Source organism: Bos indicus x Bos taurus, chromosome 18 (genome assembly GCF_003369695.1).
Source record: "Bos indicus x Bos taurus breed Angus x Brahman F1 hybrid chromosome 18, Bos_hybrid_MaternalHap_v2.0, whole genome shotgun sequence".
NCBI classification, from domain to species: domain Eukaryota; kingdom Metazoa; phylum Chordata; class Mammalia; order Artiodactyla; family Bovidae; genus Bos; species Bos indicus x Bos taurus.
Window position 1 is genome coordinate 49,163,637 of NC_040093.1, and position 18,971 is coordinate 49,182,607.

Here is an 18,971-nt window from a genome sequence, read left to right on the forward strand (position 1 = left end):
GTGTTCTTGCCTGGAGAATCCTAGGGACGGGGGAGCCTGGTGGGCTTCCGTCTATGGGGTCGAGCAGAGTCGGACACGACTGACACGACTTAGCAGGAGTAGCAGCGTTGTGACCAGTGACAGATGATACCTCATTGTAGTTTTTGATTTGCATTTCTCTAATAATTAATGGTGTTGAACATCTTTTCATGGTTTTTTTGTTTTGGTCATCTGTCTGTGTTCTTTGGAGAAATGTCTGTTTAGATTTTCTGCCTATTTTTTGATTTTTTTTCTTTTATTGAGCTACATGAGCTGTTCGTATATTTTAGAGATTAATCTCTTTTAACAACAGTAATAGTTCAAAGCTATGTCACTGGTAGCTCTCTGGGTAATTTTTCAGTGCTTCCCAACTATTCCTGTACCACCGTCAGGATTTGGGGCATTTTGCCAATGGGGAAACTGTGGTGGGAGTGACCTGTCTGAGTTAAGGAATTACCCAGTGCTAAGCTATAAACGCGACCAGGCCTTCACTCAGTGACTTTAAGATGAGTGCTCTTCTCCACTTTTCCTAGTCTTCCCGAAATACCACATGAAGCTTGCTGGAAGCTACAGGTCTGGCTTTGCAGCTTGAAGCTCCTGGATGGGGTCTTCCTTGGGGTGGGGGAGCAGGACAGTGTTGAGACACTCACTGCCTCCTCTCTGCCTCATCCAGGCCTTCACCACTTTGGCCACCTTGGGTCCCATGCGGCTGTCAGTGTTCTTAACACCCTTCGCAGTCAAAGGCCTCACAAACTCCAAGTCTGCCGCGGACAGGTTCAAGGTGAGTGGCCAGAGGTCTGACCATGCAGTCCTTTACTCCCTGTTCTCATGTGCCTTCAGCCCCATGGCGTTCCTCCTGAGTGTGACCCCAGGCCAGGCAGGTCCAGCCTAGATGGAGAGGGACTAACTAGTAGTAGGATTGCTAATCCATCTAACTCAGTGGCCTCCTGTGCCCAGGCTGGTGTGGGGCTGGGAAGACAGATGAGTCAGGCTAGTTCCTGGGCCCCAAGGACATTCTAGGACATGGATCCAAACCACATCTCAGCCAGATGTGGTTTGACCTGCAGACCCTGTTCAGGTGTGGGTAGAGTTACCGTGATGGTTTTGGTTTTTTAAAAATTGTATCTGTTGCTGGCATTTAAAAAACCGGAAATTGTATATTAAAGGCTCAGATTTCTGGATTTTCTTGAATAATCAGAAGATCTGGCAATACTGGACCCACATTATTCTGTGGCCACAGCAGCTCTAGCCGAGGTGATAGCTACCCCTCATTTAGTCAGGGAATTCAGGTGGAGTTTCCTGCAGCCTCCACCATGGCATAGCACACCTCCAGGCCTGGGGCTTACTTTCCATTCATCATCTCAGCAATGGTTTACTTCACTTCTTTACATTTCTGGTCTTGTCCCTATAGGCATCAAAGTTGAAAAACTCTAATCTAAACCAATTTTTAAAAGCATTTTATAGTCATCTCTCTTAAATGTGTGCAGTCCTCAATCTATATCATCCATTCACTCATACACTTATTAAAAAAAAAAAAAAATTAGCAAGAAGTTTCCCGGCAGTCCACTGGTTAAGAGCCTACATTTTCACTGCTGTTGCTCTGATTCAATCCCTGGCAGGGAACTTAGATCCTACAAGTTATACAATGTGGCTTAAAAGAAAAAAAATTAATGAATACCCACTCCAGTACTCTTGCCTTGAAAGTCCCATGGACGGAGGAGCCTGGTAGGCTGCAGTCCATGTGGTCGCTAAGAGTCGGACACGACTGAGCGACTTCACTTTGACTTTTCACTTTCCTGCATTGGAGAAGGAAATGGCAACCCACTCCAGTGTTCTTGCCTGAAGAATCCCAGGGATGGGGGAGCCTGGTGGGCTTCCGTCTATGGGGTCTCACAGAGTCGGACACGACTGAAGCGACTTAGCAGCAGCAGCAGGCATGGAGAACACCACAGTGAGAATGACCAGTATGGTTCCTGCTCTCAGAGGGTTATAATTGTTACCAAGTCCAGGTTCACTCTGCTCACCACACGACAGGCCAATTAATCAAGAGACAAGGTGTTGAGTCAAGGAATACAACTTTATTTGGAAAGTTGGCAGACTGAGAAGATGTCAGAATAATGTCTCAAAATAACCATCTTATGGGGGTCTGGCTGCCAGGCAGGTTCTTTTATAGAACAGAGATGGGGGGAGATGAGGAAGTAAAAAAGACCGTTGGTTTTACAAATGTCTCCTGGCATGACCATCCTTAGGGAGGAGATGTGTTAATTTCTTCCTTCCTGTAGCCATCCACAAGTGGACACGGTACTGAACAAAGGCATTCTGGTTTAACATTCAGGCAGAGAAGGGCAGCGTTCCCTGAGGCAGGCCATTATGTACGAGCAGTATCCTTTTAGTGAATAAAAGCAGTGGGAAGCAAAGGTTAAAGTAAAAGAAGCAGATCCAGTATGGAGTCAGTTCTTTTCTATAACGTAATCTGGTATTGGAAACAGGTGATGTACAAGTGAATTAACTATCAAAGTAGACAACATTAGCTCATGTGAAGGGCTGTGGTGCCAATAAAGCAGAGTGATATTCTGGAGTGCATGCTGGGGAGGGCTGGGGCCACAGTGGTCAGGGACGTATCTCTCCCAAGGAGAGGTTTGAGTTGAGTGATAATGACAAAGCAGAGAGGACAGCAAGTACAAAAGCCCTGAGGCTGGAATTAACTTGTCTTGTCTGAGTAACACCAGTTCTTGACTTATCAACAGCCGCAGGAGCTCCCTAACTTCTCAGCTTCAGCTGTTGGGGCCCCTTCTGCCTCCTCCTCCCCACTGGAGGAGTTCTACTGCCCTCCCCTTCCTGCAGGGGAGGAGGAGGCTACAGCCTGGGCTCAGAAAGGTGGGTAGGGATGCTGACCAGAGAGACAGCTACAGGGCAGGGAAGGGAGTGGGATGGATGAAGGAAGAGAGGAGGAGGCTGGAAGGGGAGGGTCAGGGCAAAGCCACGGTTTTTCCAGTAGCCATGTACAAATGTGAGAGTTGGACACAAAGAAGGCTGAGCACCGAAGAACTGATGCTTTCAAATTGTGGTGCTGGAGAAGACTCTTAAGAATCCCGTGGACTACAAGGAGATCAAACCAGTGAATCCTACAGGAAATCAACCCTGAATATTCATTAGAAGGACTGATGCTGAAGCTGAAGCTCCAGTACGAAGATGTAAAGAGCCAGCTCATTGGAAAAGACTGATGCTGGGAAAGACTGAGGGCAGGAGGAGAAGGGAGCAACTGGGATGAGATGGTTGGATGGCATCACTGACTCAGTGAACATGAATTTGAGCAAACTCCAGCAGATAGTGAAAGACAGGGAAGCCTGGCATGCTGCAGTCCATGGGGTCTCAAAGAATTAGACACGACTTAACTACTAAACACCAGCAAGAGAGCTAAGATATCAGACACTGGACTGCACTTCCTCAAGGCCTCAAAGGGCTGCAGCTGTTACGCTGGACAGGTACTAACCCTCCAAGTCCCTTCACTTCAAGACCTCTTTTCAGTCACCTGCATTTTCTGTCTGATGCATAGGCATTTGTCTTTGAGATCCTCAGGCTGGAAGCGGGAGGAGAGATCTCTGAGGCCAGATTCTTTCTCCTCTGTTCCCCTCAGGGCTGTACTAAGGAGTCACCTTGGGGATGGGGCAGGGAGAAGAAAGCTGCAGGCCCTCAGGAAGGCTGCCTCTGTGCAGGTGGTCACAGGTAGGAGGCAAGCTGGCTGCTGGGTGCTGCCGAGGCTGCATGCTGGGCTCTGGGCAAGGCCCCGCGGTGGGCCGCACTCCAGACCACCTTTTCCTCTGCACTGGTTATTAAAAAAAAAATGAGTGAAAAGTCACTGAATGGCATCACTAAAGCTACAGAGTGAGAATTTGCTTAGAGCATTTGGGGGTCACCCCATAACCCAGTTTGTTGGTGTCAATTCATGTCCAGATGTGTGCTTGCTGTGCTGACACATTAAGGCAGTGTGCTGTTTTTGTTCTTTTTTTTTTTTTTTTTTAAAGCAAGGGAATGAAAACCACAAATGTGGGGACAGTGGTTGCCCAAGGGGAGGGCTTGGAACGAGGGGGTTGCTTTGTCCCACCAAGCAGGAGGATGAGCTGGGGAAGGACCCCATTGATCGATAAAAGTCATGGTTCCTGGGTCTGCTGGTGGACTCACAGATATTTAATATATTATTTAAAAATTGCTAAACAAGTAAATGCCCAACTAGCTAAATGAAATAAAGTGGGCCATGCAGTTCCTGCTGATAACTATATGCCTTGACCCAAATATTATAGTTAATTCATTTCAATGTACCTGAGGTTCAATTTTAAAAAATAAACAAACTACCTCTCTTTTTCTAAATTTTATTTTATGTTAGAATATAGTTGATTTACAATGTTGTATTGGTTTCATGGATACAGCAAAGTGATTTTTATATATATATATATACACATTTATATATATCTATACACACACACACACACACACACATACACACACATATATATACACATTCTTTTTCAAATTATTTTCCTGTATAGGTCATTACAGAATACTGAGTAGAGTTCCCTGTGCTATACAATGGGTCCTTGTTGGTTATCTATTTTAAATAGAGTATGTATGTATGTATGTATGTTAACAGTATGTATCTGTTAATTCCAAACTCCTAATTTATCCCTGCCTCTACCTTTCTTCTTTGGTGATGATACATTTGTTTTCCAAGTCTGTAGTCTGTTTCTGTTTTGTAGATAAAATTCATTTGTATCTTTTTTTTTTTTTAGATTCTGGATTTACTTCACTTAGTATGATAATCTCTGGGTCCATCCATATTGCTACATGTGGCATTATTTCTTTTATTCCTCTGAAAATAGCTTTTTGTTGTGTTTTTGTGAAAGGCTATATACTCTTTGCAAAGGTTCAGACAAGGCAAAAAGATACAGAGAATAAAGATTGCTCAGTATTTACTATAGAGAGACAAAATCAATTGTCCAAAATGTCCGCAAGTGTCTTTCTAGATGTCTTTCTGAGCATGTCCTGGTGGAGAAATGCAAATGCAATTTGATCAGTGAGGTCATACTTCCCACCCACCTTTTTTTGGTGCTAGAATTCTTGCAGTTCAACTCTTATTCCTTGCAGACAGTGAGATGGAGGTGTGGAGAAAAGTGACCTGCCAATACATTTTGAAATATATGACCCAAACAGCATTTTGCACAGAGTTGTGCCTGGACAGACCTTTTTACTTTTAATACTTAGAAATGAAAGTTAATGAGAAAAACCACACATCAGTATTATGTTTCAACAGCTCTTACCACTTAAGACAAGGCTAATGTAGGTTATGTCACTGCTGCTGCTGCTGCTAAGTCGTGTCCAACTCTGTGCTCCTGCTTCAGTCGTGTCCGACTCTGTGCGACCCCATAGACGGCAGCCCACCAGGCTCCCCCGTCCCTGGGATTCTCCACGCAAGAACACTGGAGTGGGTTGCCATTTCCTTCTCCAATGCATGAAAGTGAAAAGTGAAAGTGAAGTCGCTCAGTCGTGCCTGACTCTCAGTGACCCCATGGACTGCAGCCCACCAGGTTATGTCACTAGTTAATGTAAATTAAGATGGAAAGGAACTCAGTACAGGAAGGATACAAATGTGAAAGAACGGCCCAGTAGTCTGAGATTTGGAAAACCCTGATGTGGAATTTTCACTAGCAAAAACTAGCCTCTTCTAATTGATGGTGGTTCTTCAGACTTCTCAGTTTATTAAAAGTTCATAAATCAGACCAGTTGGCAAGCCAGTAAAACGGGTATGTGTTCCTACTGGACTAAAGAACTAAATTCCTCCCCGCTTCCTTTCCTTTTTTTTTTTCTGTACAGAAATTTTTCCTCCAAGAGAGCCCTGTCATATATGTTAAGGAATTGGAAGACCCCAGAAAACCAGTGGTTTTAGAGGAGGCCACATTGTCATGGAGAAAGACTTGCCCTGGGATCATCAATGGGGCCTTGGAGCTGGAGAAGAACAGATACACTCCCGAGGGGATGACTAGAGCTCAGCCACCTCTGAGCGGCCTTGAGCCCGAGGATCAAGGGGACACCCGGGGCCCAGAGTTGCGCAAGATAAACCTGGTGCTGTCAAAGGTAGCCTCGTGTGGTCTGTGCAGGCGGGCTGGTGGCCAGACTTTCAGGGCCGAAGACTGGGAGATTGGCCTCACGCACCACCACTTCCTTGGCTAAACACTGCCCTCTCCAAGATCTCCCTCTAAAATAGAAAATTTCCATAGAAAGACAAAGAGAGAGAAAATTTCCATGGAGGGCAAATAGGAATTCTTTCATACTTAAGTGTAAATCAGTTAATCATCTAAACTGTTTTGTAATAGCATGACCTAGAATAGCAAGCTGTATGTTCGCTGGTCTTTGCAGGACCAAGGATAAAGGGAGAAGGCTAAACTAATGTTTATTGAGTTCCTAGTGTGTGCCAAGCACTGTGCTGTATCTTTCCGTTTGGTTATTCTGTGAACTGACATCATTTGGCTTCTTCTCTGACTAATATTTGCAACAGTTGGCTCCTCTGCTCTGTCTAATAATCATATAGATATAGAATATAGACATTGATCTATATCTAGTGATAGATATATCTAAAATAGATACAACTATCTAATAGTAATCAATATTGACATCTAGTAATAATAAATATTAATATCTAATATTAGTGATATATCTATATTTCCCCCCTTGATGGTCACCTGCAGTCCCATGGCTCTGGCATCCAGCTCTACGGTGTTATTATCTCTAGCCTTGAAGTTTCCTCTGAGTTCCAGACTTAACTCTCTGTTTATTACCTCCTGTTCAATGCCTACCAGATATTTCAAACAAACAAGACCAAAAAAGAACTTGGTTTTCACCCTCTCTGATCCATTCCCCAGGTCTTCTCCATCTCTGGAGGTGGCATCACCATCTTTCCAGGGGTTAAGGTCCTAGAAGTCAAACTTGCCTTTCCTTTCCTCCCATCCATCCAGTCTCCATCAGTGAGGCCTGGCAGCTCTCCAAAAGCATCTCTCCTGGACCAGCCTCATCTCACCACAGCCTCCTCCACTGCCTTAGCCCCAACCACCAGCATGCCATGCCTAGCTCCTCTATCAAACCAGTCGCTCAGTCGTGTCTGACTCTTTGCGACCCCATGAATTGCAGCATGCCAGGCCTCCCTGTCCATCACCAACTCCCGGAGTTCACTCAGACTCACGTCCATCGAGTCAGTGATGCCATCCAGCCATCTCATCCTCTGTTGACCCCTTCTCCTCTTGCCCCCAGTCCCTCCCAGCATCAGAGTCTTTTCCAATGAGTCAACTCTTCGCATGACGTGGCCAAAGTACTGGAGTTTCAGCTTCAGCATCATTCCTTCCAAAGAAATCCCAGGGCTGATCTGCTTTAGAATGGACTGGTTGGATCTCCCTGCAGGCCAAGGGACTCTCAAGAGTCTTCTCCAACACCACAGTTCAAAAGCATCAATTCTTCGGTGCTCAGCCTTCTTCACAGTCCAACTCTCACATCCATACATGACCACTGGAAAAACCATAGTCTTGACTAGACAATCCTTTGTTGGCAAAGTAATGTCTCTGCTTTTCAATATGCTATCTAGGTTGGTCATTACTTTCCTTCCAAAGAGTAAGCGTCTTTTAATTTCGTGGCTGCAGTCACCGTCTGTAGTGATTTTGGAGCCCAGAAAAATAAAGTCTGACGCTGTTTCCACTGTTTCCCCATCTATTTCCCATGAAGTGATGGGACTGGATGCCATGATCTTCGTTTTCTGAATGTGGAGCTTTAAGCCAACTTTTTCACTCTCCACTTTCACTTTCATTAAGAGGCTTTTTAGTTCCTCTTCACTTGCTGCCATAAGGGTGGTGTCATCTGCATATCTGAGGTTATTGATATTTCTCCCGGTAATCTTGATTCCAGCTTGTGTTTCTTCCAGTCCAGCGTTTCTCATGATGTACTCTGCATATAAGTTAAATAAACAGGGTGACAATATATAGCCTTGACGAACTCCTTTTCCTATTTGGAACCAGTCTGTTGTTCCATGTCCAGTCCTAACTGTTGCTTCCTGACCTGCATACAGGTTTCTCAAGAGGCAGGTCAGGTGGTCTGGTATTCCCATCTCTTGAAGAATTTTCCACAGTTTATTGTGATCCACACAGTCAAAGGCTTTGGCATAGTCAATAAAGCAGAAATAGATGCTTTTCTGGAACTCTCTTGCTTTTTCCACGATCCAGCGGACGTTGGCAATTTGATCTCTGGTTCCTCTGCCTTTTCTAAAACCAGCTTGAACATCTGGAAGTTCACGGTTCACATATTGCTGAAGCCTGGCTTGGAGAATTTTGAGCATTACTTTACTAGCATGTGAGATGAGTGCAATTGTGCAGTAGTTTGAGCATTCTTTGGCATTGCCTTTCTTTGGGATTGGAAGGAAAACTGACCTTTTCCAGTCTTGTGGCCACTGCTGAGTTTGCCAAATTTGCTAGCATATTGAGTGCAGCACTTTCACAGCATCATCTTTCAGGATTTGGAATAGCTCAACTGGAATTCCATCGCCTCCACTAGCTTTGTTTGTAGTGATGCTTTCTAAGGCCCACTTGACTTCACATTCCAGGATGTCTGGCTCTAGGTCAGTGATCACACCATCGTGATTATCTGGGTCGTGAAGATCTTTTTTGTACAGTTCTTCTGTGTATTCTTGCCATTTCTTCTTAATATCTTCTGCTTCTGTTAGGTCCATACCATTTCTGTCTTTTATCGAGCCCATCTTTGCATGAAATATTCCTTTGGTATCTCTGATTTTCTTGAAGAGATCCCTAGTTTTCCCCATTCTGTTGTTTTCCTCTATTTCTTTGCATTGATCGCTGAAGAAGGCTTTCTTATCTCTTCTTGCTATTCTTTGGAACTCTGCATTCAGATGTTTGTATCTTTCCTTTTCTCCTTTGCTTTTCACTTCTCTTCTTTTCACAGCTATTTGTAAGGCCTCTCCAGACAGCCATCTTGCTTTTTTGCATTTCTTTTCCATGGGAATGGTCTTGATCCCTGTCTAAGAGCCTCCTTAGTAGCCTCTCTGCTTCCACTTTTGCCCTCTTACAGTCCATCCCACGTGGTGGACAGAGGGAGCCTTCTAAAACAAACCAATTCAAGTCACTCTTCTGGTTAAGTCATTCGGTGACTCTCCACTGCACTTAGGGTAGAGTCTAGGTTTCCCTGAGCACCTGCCCACGTCTCCAACCTCGTCTCTCATTCGTTCCCTCCACACCAGCCCTCTAACTGCTCTTTGTCTGTCACCTTGTTCCTATCTCAGGACCTCTGCTCCTCATGTTCCCATGGTGTGAAACCTTCAGGTCTTCTCTCTCACTCCTTCTTGTCATTCAGGTATCCGCTGCAATGACACATACTCTTATGAAGCCTTCCCTGGCCAGCCCATCTAACACTGCTTTAACCTCCAACTGTCTGTCATGGTAGCAAATTTATTTAATTTATACCACTTACCACCATCTGTTTTCTTTGTTTTGTTATTTATTTCATGGTTTTTCTCTCCCCACTAGTTGTAAACTTAATGAGAGTTCTTCTTTGTTGCTTGGTGCACAGAAGAAATGCACATGACTATTCGATGGATGAATGAATGAATGAAGGAGTATATGCTGAACTGGCTTCATTATCCCCATTTTACAGATGAGGAAACCGAGGCATAGAGAGTCTTAAGTGACTTGCCCAGGATCATAGAGTAGAATAGATGTAGATCTGGAATTTGGGTTTTGTGCCTGACGGGCCATCTGTGCATAATTCCTTTCTGCCAGCCTCATGCAATTTCCTTCCTCTGAGGTTGCCGCATCCCACCTGTACAGACTGGCCTCTCAGCTCCTCTTGAGCTTTGTCTGAGGGGCCTTGGGGTGCGTGTAGCTGTTTTCTGTTTGTCATTTTGCATAACAGACAATAGACCTGTCCTGGGCAAGTCACCTGTCCCAACGCCTGTCTGTTCTCCTTGGCTTTGCAGGGTACCATGCTAGGGGTCTGTGGCAACACAGGGAGTGGCAAGAGCAGCCTGCTATCAGCCATCCTGGGGCAGGTGAGTGTATTGTGGCCCATGCATGCACCCCCACCCCCACCGAGGGCCAGAAACCTCCAGGTTCCAGGTCCCCCAGCAAGTCACGCCACCACTTCTTTCCCAGAAAGGGGTCCAAACCAATAGAATTTTTATAAATTCAAAACAGTTGAGCATGTGCTATGGGGGAGGTGAGTTATGAATGTGCTTCCATTTCACCTCCCAATGGGAGAACCACTTCTTAGGACACCTGGAGATCCATCCTCATTCTCTATGCTTTCCCTGCCCTTTGCTGTAATCAAGCGGCTACCAAGGTGGTGATACAGGCATCTCGATGCTTAATATGATAACACAAATCATCTCATGAAGACAAACTCAGAGTGGGACATGTGTCCCTACGGAGACAGCATCAGGCCCTTGAAATCTGAACCGTCTAATCGCATTGCCTTGGGACATTCTTGAGGTCTGCTTCATCTGCAGCTATGCAGGCCTGTCACTCAGCCCATTCCTTCTCCAGTTTCCAACAAGACCAACCCTTTCCCCCCTAACATTGAGGTCATATTGCACACCTCCTGCTAAGTCGCTTAGTCGCTTCAGTCATGTCCGACTCTGTGCGACCCCAGAGACGGCAGCCCACCAGGCTCCTCTGTCCCTGGGATTCTCCAGGCAAGAACACTGGAGTGGGTTGCCATTTCCTTCTCCAATGCATGAAAGTGAAAAGTGAAAGTGAAGTCGCTCAGTCGTGTCCGACTCTTCGCAACCCCAGAGACGGCAGCCCACCAGGCTCCTCTGTCCCTGGGATTCTCCAGGCAAGAACACTGGAGTGGGTTGCCATTGCCTTCTCCTAGTGAACAACAAAAAACAGCCATAAACCTGGACTGTATCTTAACAGCCATCTGTGTGTCTATGGCCCCCTTCTCACGGGGGATCTCTCCAGCCCTTCCACACAGCCTCAGCCTCACTGCGTCCTAGGGCTCTCTCCTACCCCCTCCCCACTTTGTCCACTGTCCTCCTTCCCACATGGTTGGGAGAACTATCTGGTATCCCTCCTTCCTTAGCTCCTCCTCCTTAAAGCACATGGACAAACTCATCACCTCCTAGGAAAGCGCTCACCTTGTCAATAGCAATTCTCTCTGAATACATCAGTCTGATGGCTCATTTTTTTGTGTGTGTGTGCACCACAGGTGATGCAATTTCTTCCCCCAACTTCTTACAACTAAGGAGAAGAAAACTTCCACTTTTAAAAAATCATTCACTCATTCACGTATACATTCGGCTGTGTTGTGTCTTAGTTGCGGCACGAGGTGTCTTCGTTGCATTATGTGGAATCTTTCACTGTGGCTCATGGATTCTCTAGTTATGGTGTGAGGGCTTAGTTGCTCCCACACATGTAGAATCTTGGTTCCCTGACCAGGGATCGAACCCACGTCCCTTGCATTGCAAGGTGGATTCTTAACCCCTGGGCCACCAGGGAAGTCCCCACTTTTTTTTTTTTTAATAAAAATAGTTTGAATAGTATTTGAATGCCAGGCCCTGTGTTCAGAGCTTCCCATTTTTTCCCTTGGCCCGCAACCCAAAAACAAACTCCACGAGGAAGGCACAGACATTGAGGTCAGTTTACAGATGAGTAAATGAGGCTGAGAGAGGTGACTTGCCCACAGCTGTCAGCAGGTGAGGGATGCAGCCAGGGAGGATACCAGTCCAGCTGATGTCAGAGCTTTGCTTCTCATCACAGCTACGTTTCCCAGCAGCTTCCATTCAGGGCCACCTTTCTACGTGGTTGGGGGCTTGTCGCTTCAAATGAACCAATCACTTAGCTTCCCATAAAGGAAAACAAAAAGATGTCATTTAAAGGTTTAGTTCTTATTAAAGCCTGTCTTCAGTTAAGAAGTAGGAAGCACAGTATAAGAAGAGAAAGAAGCATAAGATCATGAGGTCCTCTGCTGGGGTCATGGGCATGAGGGTTGTGGCCTTGATTCTTTTTAAATGTGTGCTTTTAAATTTACCCTGCAGAAAAGCAGGAAGAACACTACGGTAAAGATCCGTATACCCACCATTGAGATTCAGGAGTTGATAGCATTTGTATATTTGCCACATCTATGTAGAAATATACTTTGTAGAAGCATTATTTATTTATTTTTTGGTAGACCTATTTTAAATTACAAAGATTATGACACTTTCCCCACTAATGTTTCACCACGATGTCCAAAAAGTCAAGGCATTTCCTCATCTAACCGTGATCACATTATCACATCCACAAATCAGTAATAATTCTGTGATACTCAGGGATGGACAGAGGTGGCCTGGAGTTTTCCATCTCACAGCAAGGGATTGGGGCTGGGGAAATAAGAGAAAAAAAGTATGGGTGACTTCAGTGTGAACCTTGCCTTCAGTCACAGTAGGAACAGGTCTGGCTTTCCCCAACTACTGCCCACGTTCTCAGGGCCTTCACCAGTGGGCCTGGCAGGATCCTGTTAAGATTTCATTTACACAGGAGAGCCCCCAGGTTCCTGGAGCACAGTGGAGCCCTGGGCACTGTGGCTGCTGAGCCAGGGGGGATCTGTTCCGTGGCTGCCACGGTCCTGAGGCTGGACTCACTCTGCCGCAGATGCACTTGCTGGAGGGTTCAGTGGGGGTGCACGGAAGCCTGGCCTATGTCCCCCAGCAGGCCTGGATCATCAAGGGGAGTGTCCGGGAGAACATCCTCATGGGAAGCCAATACGACGAGGCCTGGTGAGCTTCTGAGCTTCTGGGGCTGGTTTGGAGAGGGGCCTCTCACTGCTAATAATGACTTGCTGTGTGCTCACTTACATGCATCACTGTATTTCCTTCTCACTGGGAAGGAAAGATTCTCATCAGATCCATTTTCTAGCAAATCAGCTGAGGCCCCCAAGAGACTGAATAATTTGCCCAAAGTCGTTGAGCTGCTAGGATATGGTAGAGTCAGAATCTGAACCCAGTTGCTTTCAGAAACTTCACGCTAAGTCGCTTCAGTCGTGTCATACTCTGTACAACCCCATGGACTGTAGCTCCTCTGTCCATGGGATTCTCCAGGCTAGAATATTGGAGTGGATTGCCATGCCCTCCTTTAGGGGGTCTTCTCAACCGAGGGACCGAATTCGTGTCTCACACCTCCTGCAAAGGCAAGCAGGTCCTTTACAGCTAGTGCCACCAAACTTAACTATTGTGCTCCTTTGGCTCAAAATAACCCTCCCCTTCCGAAAGTGTTCCTTTGAAACTTCCTTTGTGTTAATTAATTCCTGAAGGTAAAGTCAAAAGCTAAAACACGTGGGTGGTGTGCAACAGTAGAGGAAGGAGTTTAGATTCCCAGCCCCGCCCACACCCTCCTTACCCTTTGCAGCCTCTCCCTCCAGAGTCCTGCGTGGACCTGCCTGAGACACGTGCTCTGAAGTCATGAGCAAAGTCTGGTCAGTGGAGGAGCAAGGAAAACTGCTCTGATTGCTACAGCTATGCTTCCAATTCTGGTGGACTCTGGCCCCTTTTAACTCTTTGCCTGATTTTGCAATCTGCCTGTTGTAACCTTGCTGAAAGGCACAGATATGTGGGTGTATAAACCAGCTGTCTCCAGTCGGTTTGTTCGTGAGCTCCTCAACATCAGGTCTATCGTGCCCAGCCCCCACCCCACCTGCTTTTCCTCCCAAATTCCCAATTAGGCTTAATGGCATCACTGAACTGTGCAACCCAGGGAGCCCGACCCTGCCTCCTCCAAGAACCACCTCCTCCTTCCACATGTAATTGGTCAGCAACTCTGGAAGACTCAACCTCCTAAATAGCACTGGTATAATATTTCCCTTCTCCACCTCCACTGCCAGCTCTGGTCTGTGACCTTCTGCCAGAACGGTGCCCACTGCCCCGCTCTTGGCTCTGTCTCCAGCCTTCTCCCGCTCTGTTCGACTTTGTGCTCTGCCTCCAGGGCAGCTGTCCTAAAAGCCCAGTCTCATCCTGTCACTGCTCAGCTTTCAGACTGACATGACTCATAGAGCAGTTTGTCAAAAGTAAAAATACACTATCTTTTGACTGAAAATTCACCGCTATGTAGTTAATACATATAGCGCCACCCATGAATGCCAAGATCCATGTACAAGAATGTTCACATCGAATTATTCAGGATAGCCAAAAACTAGCAACAATCCAAATGTCCAGCTTTAGCTCACTGGTTAAACAGTGCATGGTGCTTCCCTATACTGGAATATGGTAGTGCCATTAAAACAATATAAACCTATATCTGCTGTACATACCGTACATCACTAGATTATTTCTGAACACGTATAGAGGAAACTCTATTAGTGACTGATTCAGAGGAAAGCAGCTGAGGGTCAATGATGCGAGGGAGGCTCACTTTTCACCTTTTCTTCTTTTTGTTCTGTTCAAACAATTACCAAGTGCACGTGTTACATTAAAAAAAAAATGAAGGAAGGAAATGAAAAAAGCCTCCTGTGATTTACCATTAAATTCAGGATCAAGGCCAAATTTTTCAGCATGGAATGCAAGACCTTCCCTTCCAAACTGGAGAAGGCCGGAGGGCCTGCGGCCGGCCACCAGGCCCTTTAGCTCCCTCTCCTTCACAGGTATCTCCAGGTGCTCCACTGCTGCTCCCTGAACCATGATCTGGAAATTCTGCCCTTCGGAGACATGACGGAGGTGAGCGGGAGGTGAGGGTACCCCACTTCTGTTGTGATGGTGCCTTTGTCATGGTGTTCTGGGGTCCTCAGACTGCCTCCTTGGGTAGGTAAGACGAGAGACCCCAGCTCTTCCTTCCCAAAGCAGCTGGAGCTAGTCCTGCAGTCTCAGAGCCTTCCCTCCCAAGGAAGGGAAGTTGTGGCTCACCTGACCTTGGGAGCTGACAAACGGGCTACCTTGCCTCACCAGAATGGGAGTTGATCTCAGACTTCTTCTGAATCAAGAGCAGAGACCCTGTGAGGATGAGAAGCACCCCCCAACCCCTCTACTCCACCCCCCCACCCCAGTCATCCATCTTTGCTCCCCACCACCCTGCCCCTCTCTAGAGCACTGCCTTTGACAGTGGGGATGGCAGCCATAGCCCTGCTGTGGCAATGCCAGTTCTGACTGCTAGGTGCTCCTGATAATTCTCCATCTTTCACGTCAGTAGTCACCTTTACTCTACATAAGACCTTTGTAAGATAAAAGCAGTATGGTTGCCTTGATTTTATTATCTAATAATAGCTCAGTTGGCTGAGCATTCACTACATTCAAGGTACTGTTCTAGCAACTCTAATATATTAGGTGAGCCTCAGATAACCTATGAGGTCAGTTCTTTTATTATCCTTCCTTTAATGATCAGCAGTGTACCCTGGAGGGTAGAGAGCTTGGTTGTTTTGCTCAGCGTCTCCCCTTCAGTAGGAAGAACCAGCTCTGCTCTGTAAAATGCATCAGTAATAGTTCTGACCTCATCAGGATGATTAGAGGTTTAGGTGAGTTGATACATAACTTGCTTTGAATAGTGCTTGGCGTAGGGTAAGTGTTAGGCCGTCATTAGAGGAACACAGTAGGCATTGAAGTCTGCTGAGTGAGTAAGGAAACTGAGCCTCGCCCAGGCCAAGCCCCTTATCTATGGTCACATGCGAACTGGAGGCAGAGTAGTGAGAAGCGGTCACCCCACTGCTCTTTAAACTCTGCTTCTCTTCTACAACGTCACCAGAGTTCAGGGTCGAGCAGGGATAGAACTTAGACCCTGGGTGTCACGGCCTCAGGACCTGACATAGGGATGGGCCAGCCAGCACTGCCTGAAGTGCTAGTCTGCTAGGGAACTCCAATCCACTGTCCAGTGATTCTGGTTAGCACCCTCGACTCCTGACATAACAAACCTGCCCACCACCTCAGCTATAATACAGTCTTGGTCTTGGGCAATACCCCTAACTCAGGCCAGTGATCCCACCAGTTGACAGTTACAGTCAACAGAAATTTAAAACCATTGTAAGATGTAAGAAGGTGCTGTTTCTTGGGATAAGTGATTTATTTTTATGAGCTAAGCTGTTAAAAGTTTTAATATGCTTTCTGACAAGCCAACCAATTTAGAAAAAATGATATGTTACTATGAATTACAAATTTCAGTTAAGTGAGCATCAGTTTTTTTCATCCTTTACTAGGCATATTGTGAAAAGTATTTTTATTTTCTTTTTAATTAATTATTAATTTTTGTTTGACTGTGCTGGGTCTTCATTGCTGCACCCAGGCTTTCTCTAGTTGCAGCGGGCAGGGGCTGCTCTCTAGTTGCAGTGCTCGGGTTTCTCATTGTGGTGGCTTCTTTTGTCACTGAACACAGGCTCTAAGGGCTCCCAGACTTCAATAGTTGCAGCATGAGGGCTCTAGAACACAGGCTCAGTAGTTGCGGGACATGGGTTTAGTTGCCTGGTGGCACATGGAAGCTTTCCGGACTGGGGATCAAACTCACGTCCCCTGTATTGGCAGGTGGACTGTTAACCACTGGGAAGTCGAGATTGTGAAAAATATTTTAAGTGCCAGGGGTGTCAAATCATTAGGTGTCCAGGAGTGTGCACCGAGGGGGGTTAGTCTGTCCACCTGCCCACCTGGCTGGTGGGAGCACAGCTGGCTGGGTCACCCTCCAGACTCGGCGCCTTTGGCTGCCTGTCCACAGATTGGGGAGCGGGGCCTCAACCTCTCGGGGGGGCAGAAGCAGAGGATCAGCCTGGCCCGGGCCGTCTACTCTGACCGTGAGCTCTACCTGCTGGATGACCCACTCTCGGCCGTGGATGCCCATGTGGGGAAGCATATCTTTGAGGAGTGCTTTAAGAAGGTGCTCAGGAGGAAGACCGTCATCTTGGTGACCCATCAGCTGCAGGTGACCACCCTTCTGGGGCTCTGGCCATGACTGACAGATAATGTTGCTCCTCAAGCCCCTGCCATCTCAGCATGATCAATAACAGCCTCCCAGCAGATACCCCTTCGTATCTCAGACAGACCCCAAAGTCAGAGAGGATTGCAAAGAACTTGATGTCCTCTGCTTTCTATGTGGAGAAGATAAGTTGGTAAAAATGGAAACTAAATTTTTTAAAATTGTTTTTTATTGAAGGATAATTGGTTTATAGAATTTTTTAAATGGTTTTTTTGAAACTAAATATTGAGGTCTCCTTTATTTTCAAAATTGTATGGGCGAGCCCCTGCTTTTGAAGTTACAAAAAACTCCCTCAGAGAAGAATTCGCCAAGTCTCACATTCTTCCATCAAGCACACTGGCTGTGCTGGGTGCTGCCTCTCATGGGTCATTTTCCCTAGATATGTTCATACCAGACCTTGTTATTATTTATCCTTCTCCTATTTGGGCTTTAGTATTTTTGGTATAAAATATGTAAGACATAAAAACAGGTTAGAAAATAACCTAATGAAAGCCCATGTAACTGCCCAGATGACACATCACAGTCCAATGTCGATGGCCCTCGGATCACAGCCCCTTTCCTCCTTCCCGCTCCTCACTCACTGTTCACTGTTTCCATGTGCGTATTCACACTTTTACAACATATGTGTCAATCCAGACAGAGCAAGTGTCCTTTTGCATATTTAACAACTTATAATCGATGTTTTACTTTCTGTGTCCTTAGGTAATTTGCTTTTCTACTCAACATTATATTTTTAAGGTCTTCCATGTGGATACATGGAATTTTATTTCTTTCTTACTAGTATTGTATTACAATATCTGAATATTCCAGAATTTATTTCTCCAGGATGGATATTCGGGTTGTTTCCCATTTTTCACTTTTTACAAAAAAATGCTTCAGTATATTGATACATTCTTCTACATGTGTTTTTATGCATGTGCTTGAGAGGGCTTTTTTTGGGAAGTGTTTTAGGAGTAGAATTATTGGTTCATAATTCTTCAAAAATCTTTAATTTTACTAGATATTGTCAAATTGTTTTTCAAAGTAGCTGTACCAATCTATGCAGGCCTCCCCCTCCACCCCAGTTTTGTAAGAGTCCCTTTACCCTAGTCATTACCAACACTCGGGATTGTTTTTGCCAAACTGGTGATATAAAATATTTTCTCAGGATTTAAATTTTTCCTTTTGAATAGTGAAGTTGAGCATCTTTTAGTATGCTTATTGAAGATCTTATTTCTTCTGACTCTTCAGTATTTAGAGTTTTGTGACCAGATCATTTTATTTGAAGATGGGAAAATCTGTGAAAAAGGAATTCACAGTGAGCTCATACAGAAGAGGGGACGATACGCCCAGCTCATCCAGAAGATGCACGAGAAAGCCACACAGGTGATTTCCCCCTACCCCACCCTCACTTCTGACCCAACTGGGCAGACCATTCCCTGCATCCATGGCTTGTGCTTTCTCCCCAGGGTGTGTTGCAGGGAGTAGCAAAGACAGAAGAGGATCTACAGCTGGAAGGTCAGGCCCAGACCGCTTGCCAGGAAGAACTTCTCAGTGAAAATGCTGGTAATAGTGCTGAATGAAATAGTGCTTTCACCTGGGAGCAGGGTGAAACCCTCTGCCTGCCTGTCTGCATCTTCCACAGGCTCTGGCATTTCGTCCTGAATGTGAGACCAGGCCTTGCCACTCACTGAATGGGGTGCCAGACATTACTCATATAGGGTACAGATCCAAGTACTGGAGGGCTGTGGGGCAAGGACTGTGCTGGTCCAGAGGCCCGAAGCAACCAGGAGGTGACTATTGTTGGGGGAACAGCTGAGGGTGTGCAGAGGCAGGTTGAGGGTTGACCTCGAGTGACTCTGATATAAACTTTGCACAGTTTCTGGGCCATCAATTCATTACACATTTTTTGAGAACAATGCCATTGGAAGTCAGAAATAAATTAAGCCCAGTTCTGGGCATTCAAAAGGTGAAGTTGAACATCTTTTAGTATGCTTATTGAAGATCTTG

The 18,971-nt window shown here is 45.8% G+C and overlaps 1 protein-coding gene across 1 annotated transcript in view; it reads left to right on the top strand.

Annotated features, from left to right (window-relative positions):
* Positions 1-18,971, top strand: part of ABCC11 (ATP binding cassette subfamily C member 11) — a 77,522-nt gene that overhangs the window by 27,860 nt on the left and 30,691 nt on the right. The window contains exons 9-16 of the mRNA XM_027513688.1: positions 692-799; positions 5,887-6,147; positions 10,040-10,111; positions 12,696-12,820; positions 14,677-14,749; positions 16,725-16,928; positions 18,213-18,347; positions 18,431-18,527. Coding sequence (XP_027369489.1) covers positions 692-799; positions 5,887-6,147; positions 10,040-10,111; positions 12,696-12,820; positions 14,677-14,749; positions 16,725-16,928; positions 18,213-18,347; positions 18,431-18,527 — 1,075 coding nt within the window. The remainder of the gene's footprint in view (positions 1-691; positions 800-5,886; positions 6,148-10,039; positions 10,112-12,695; positions 12,821-14,676; positions 14,750-16,724; positions 16,929-18,212; positions 18,348-18,430; positions 18,528-18,971) is intronic.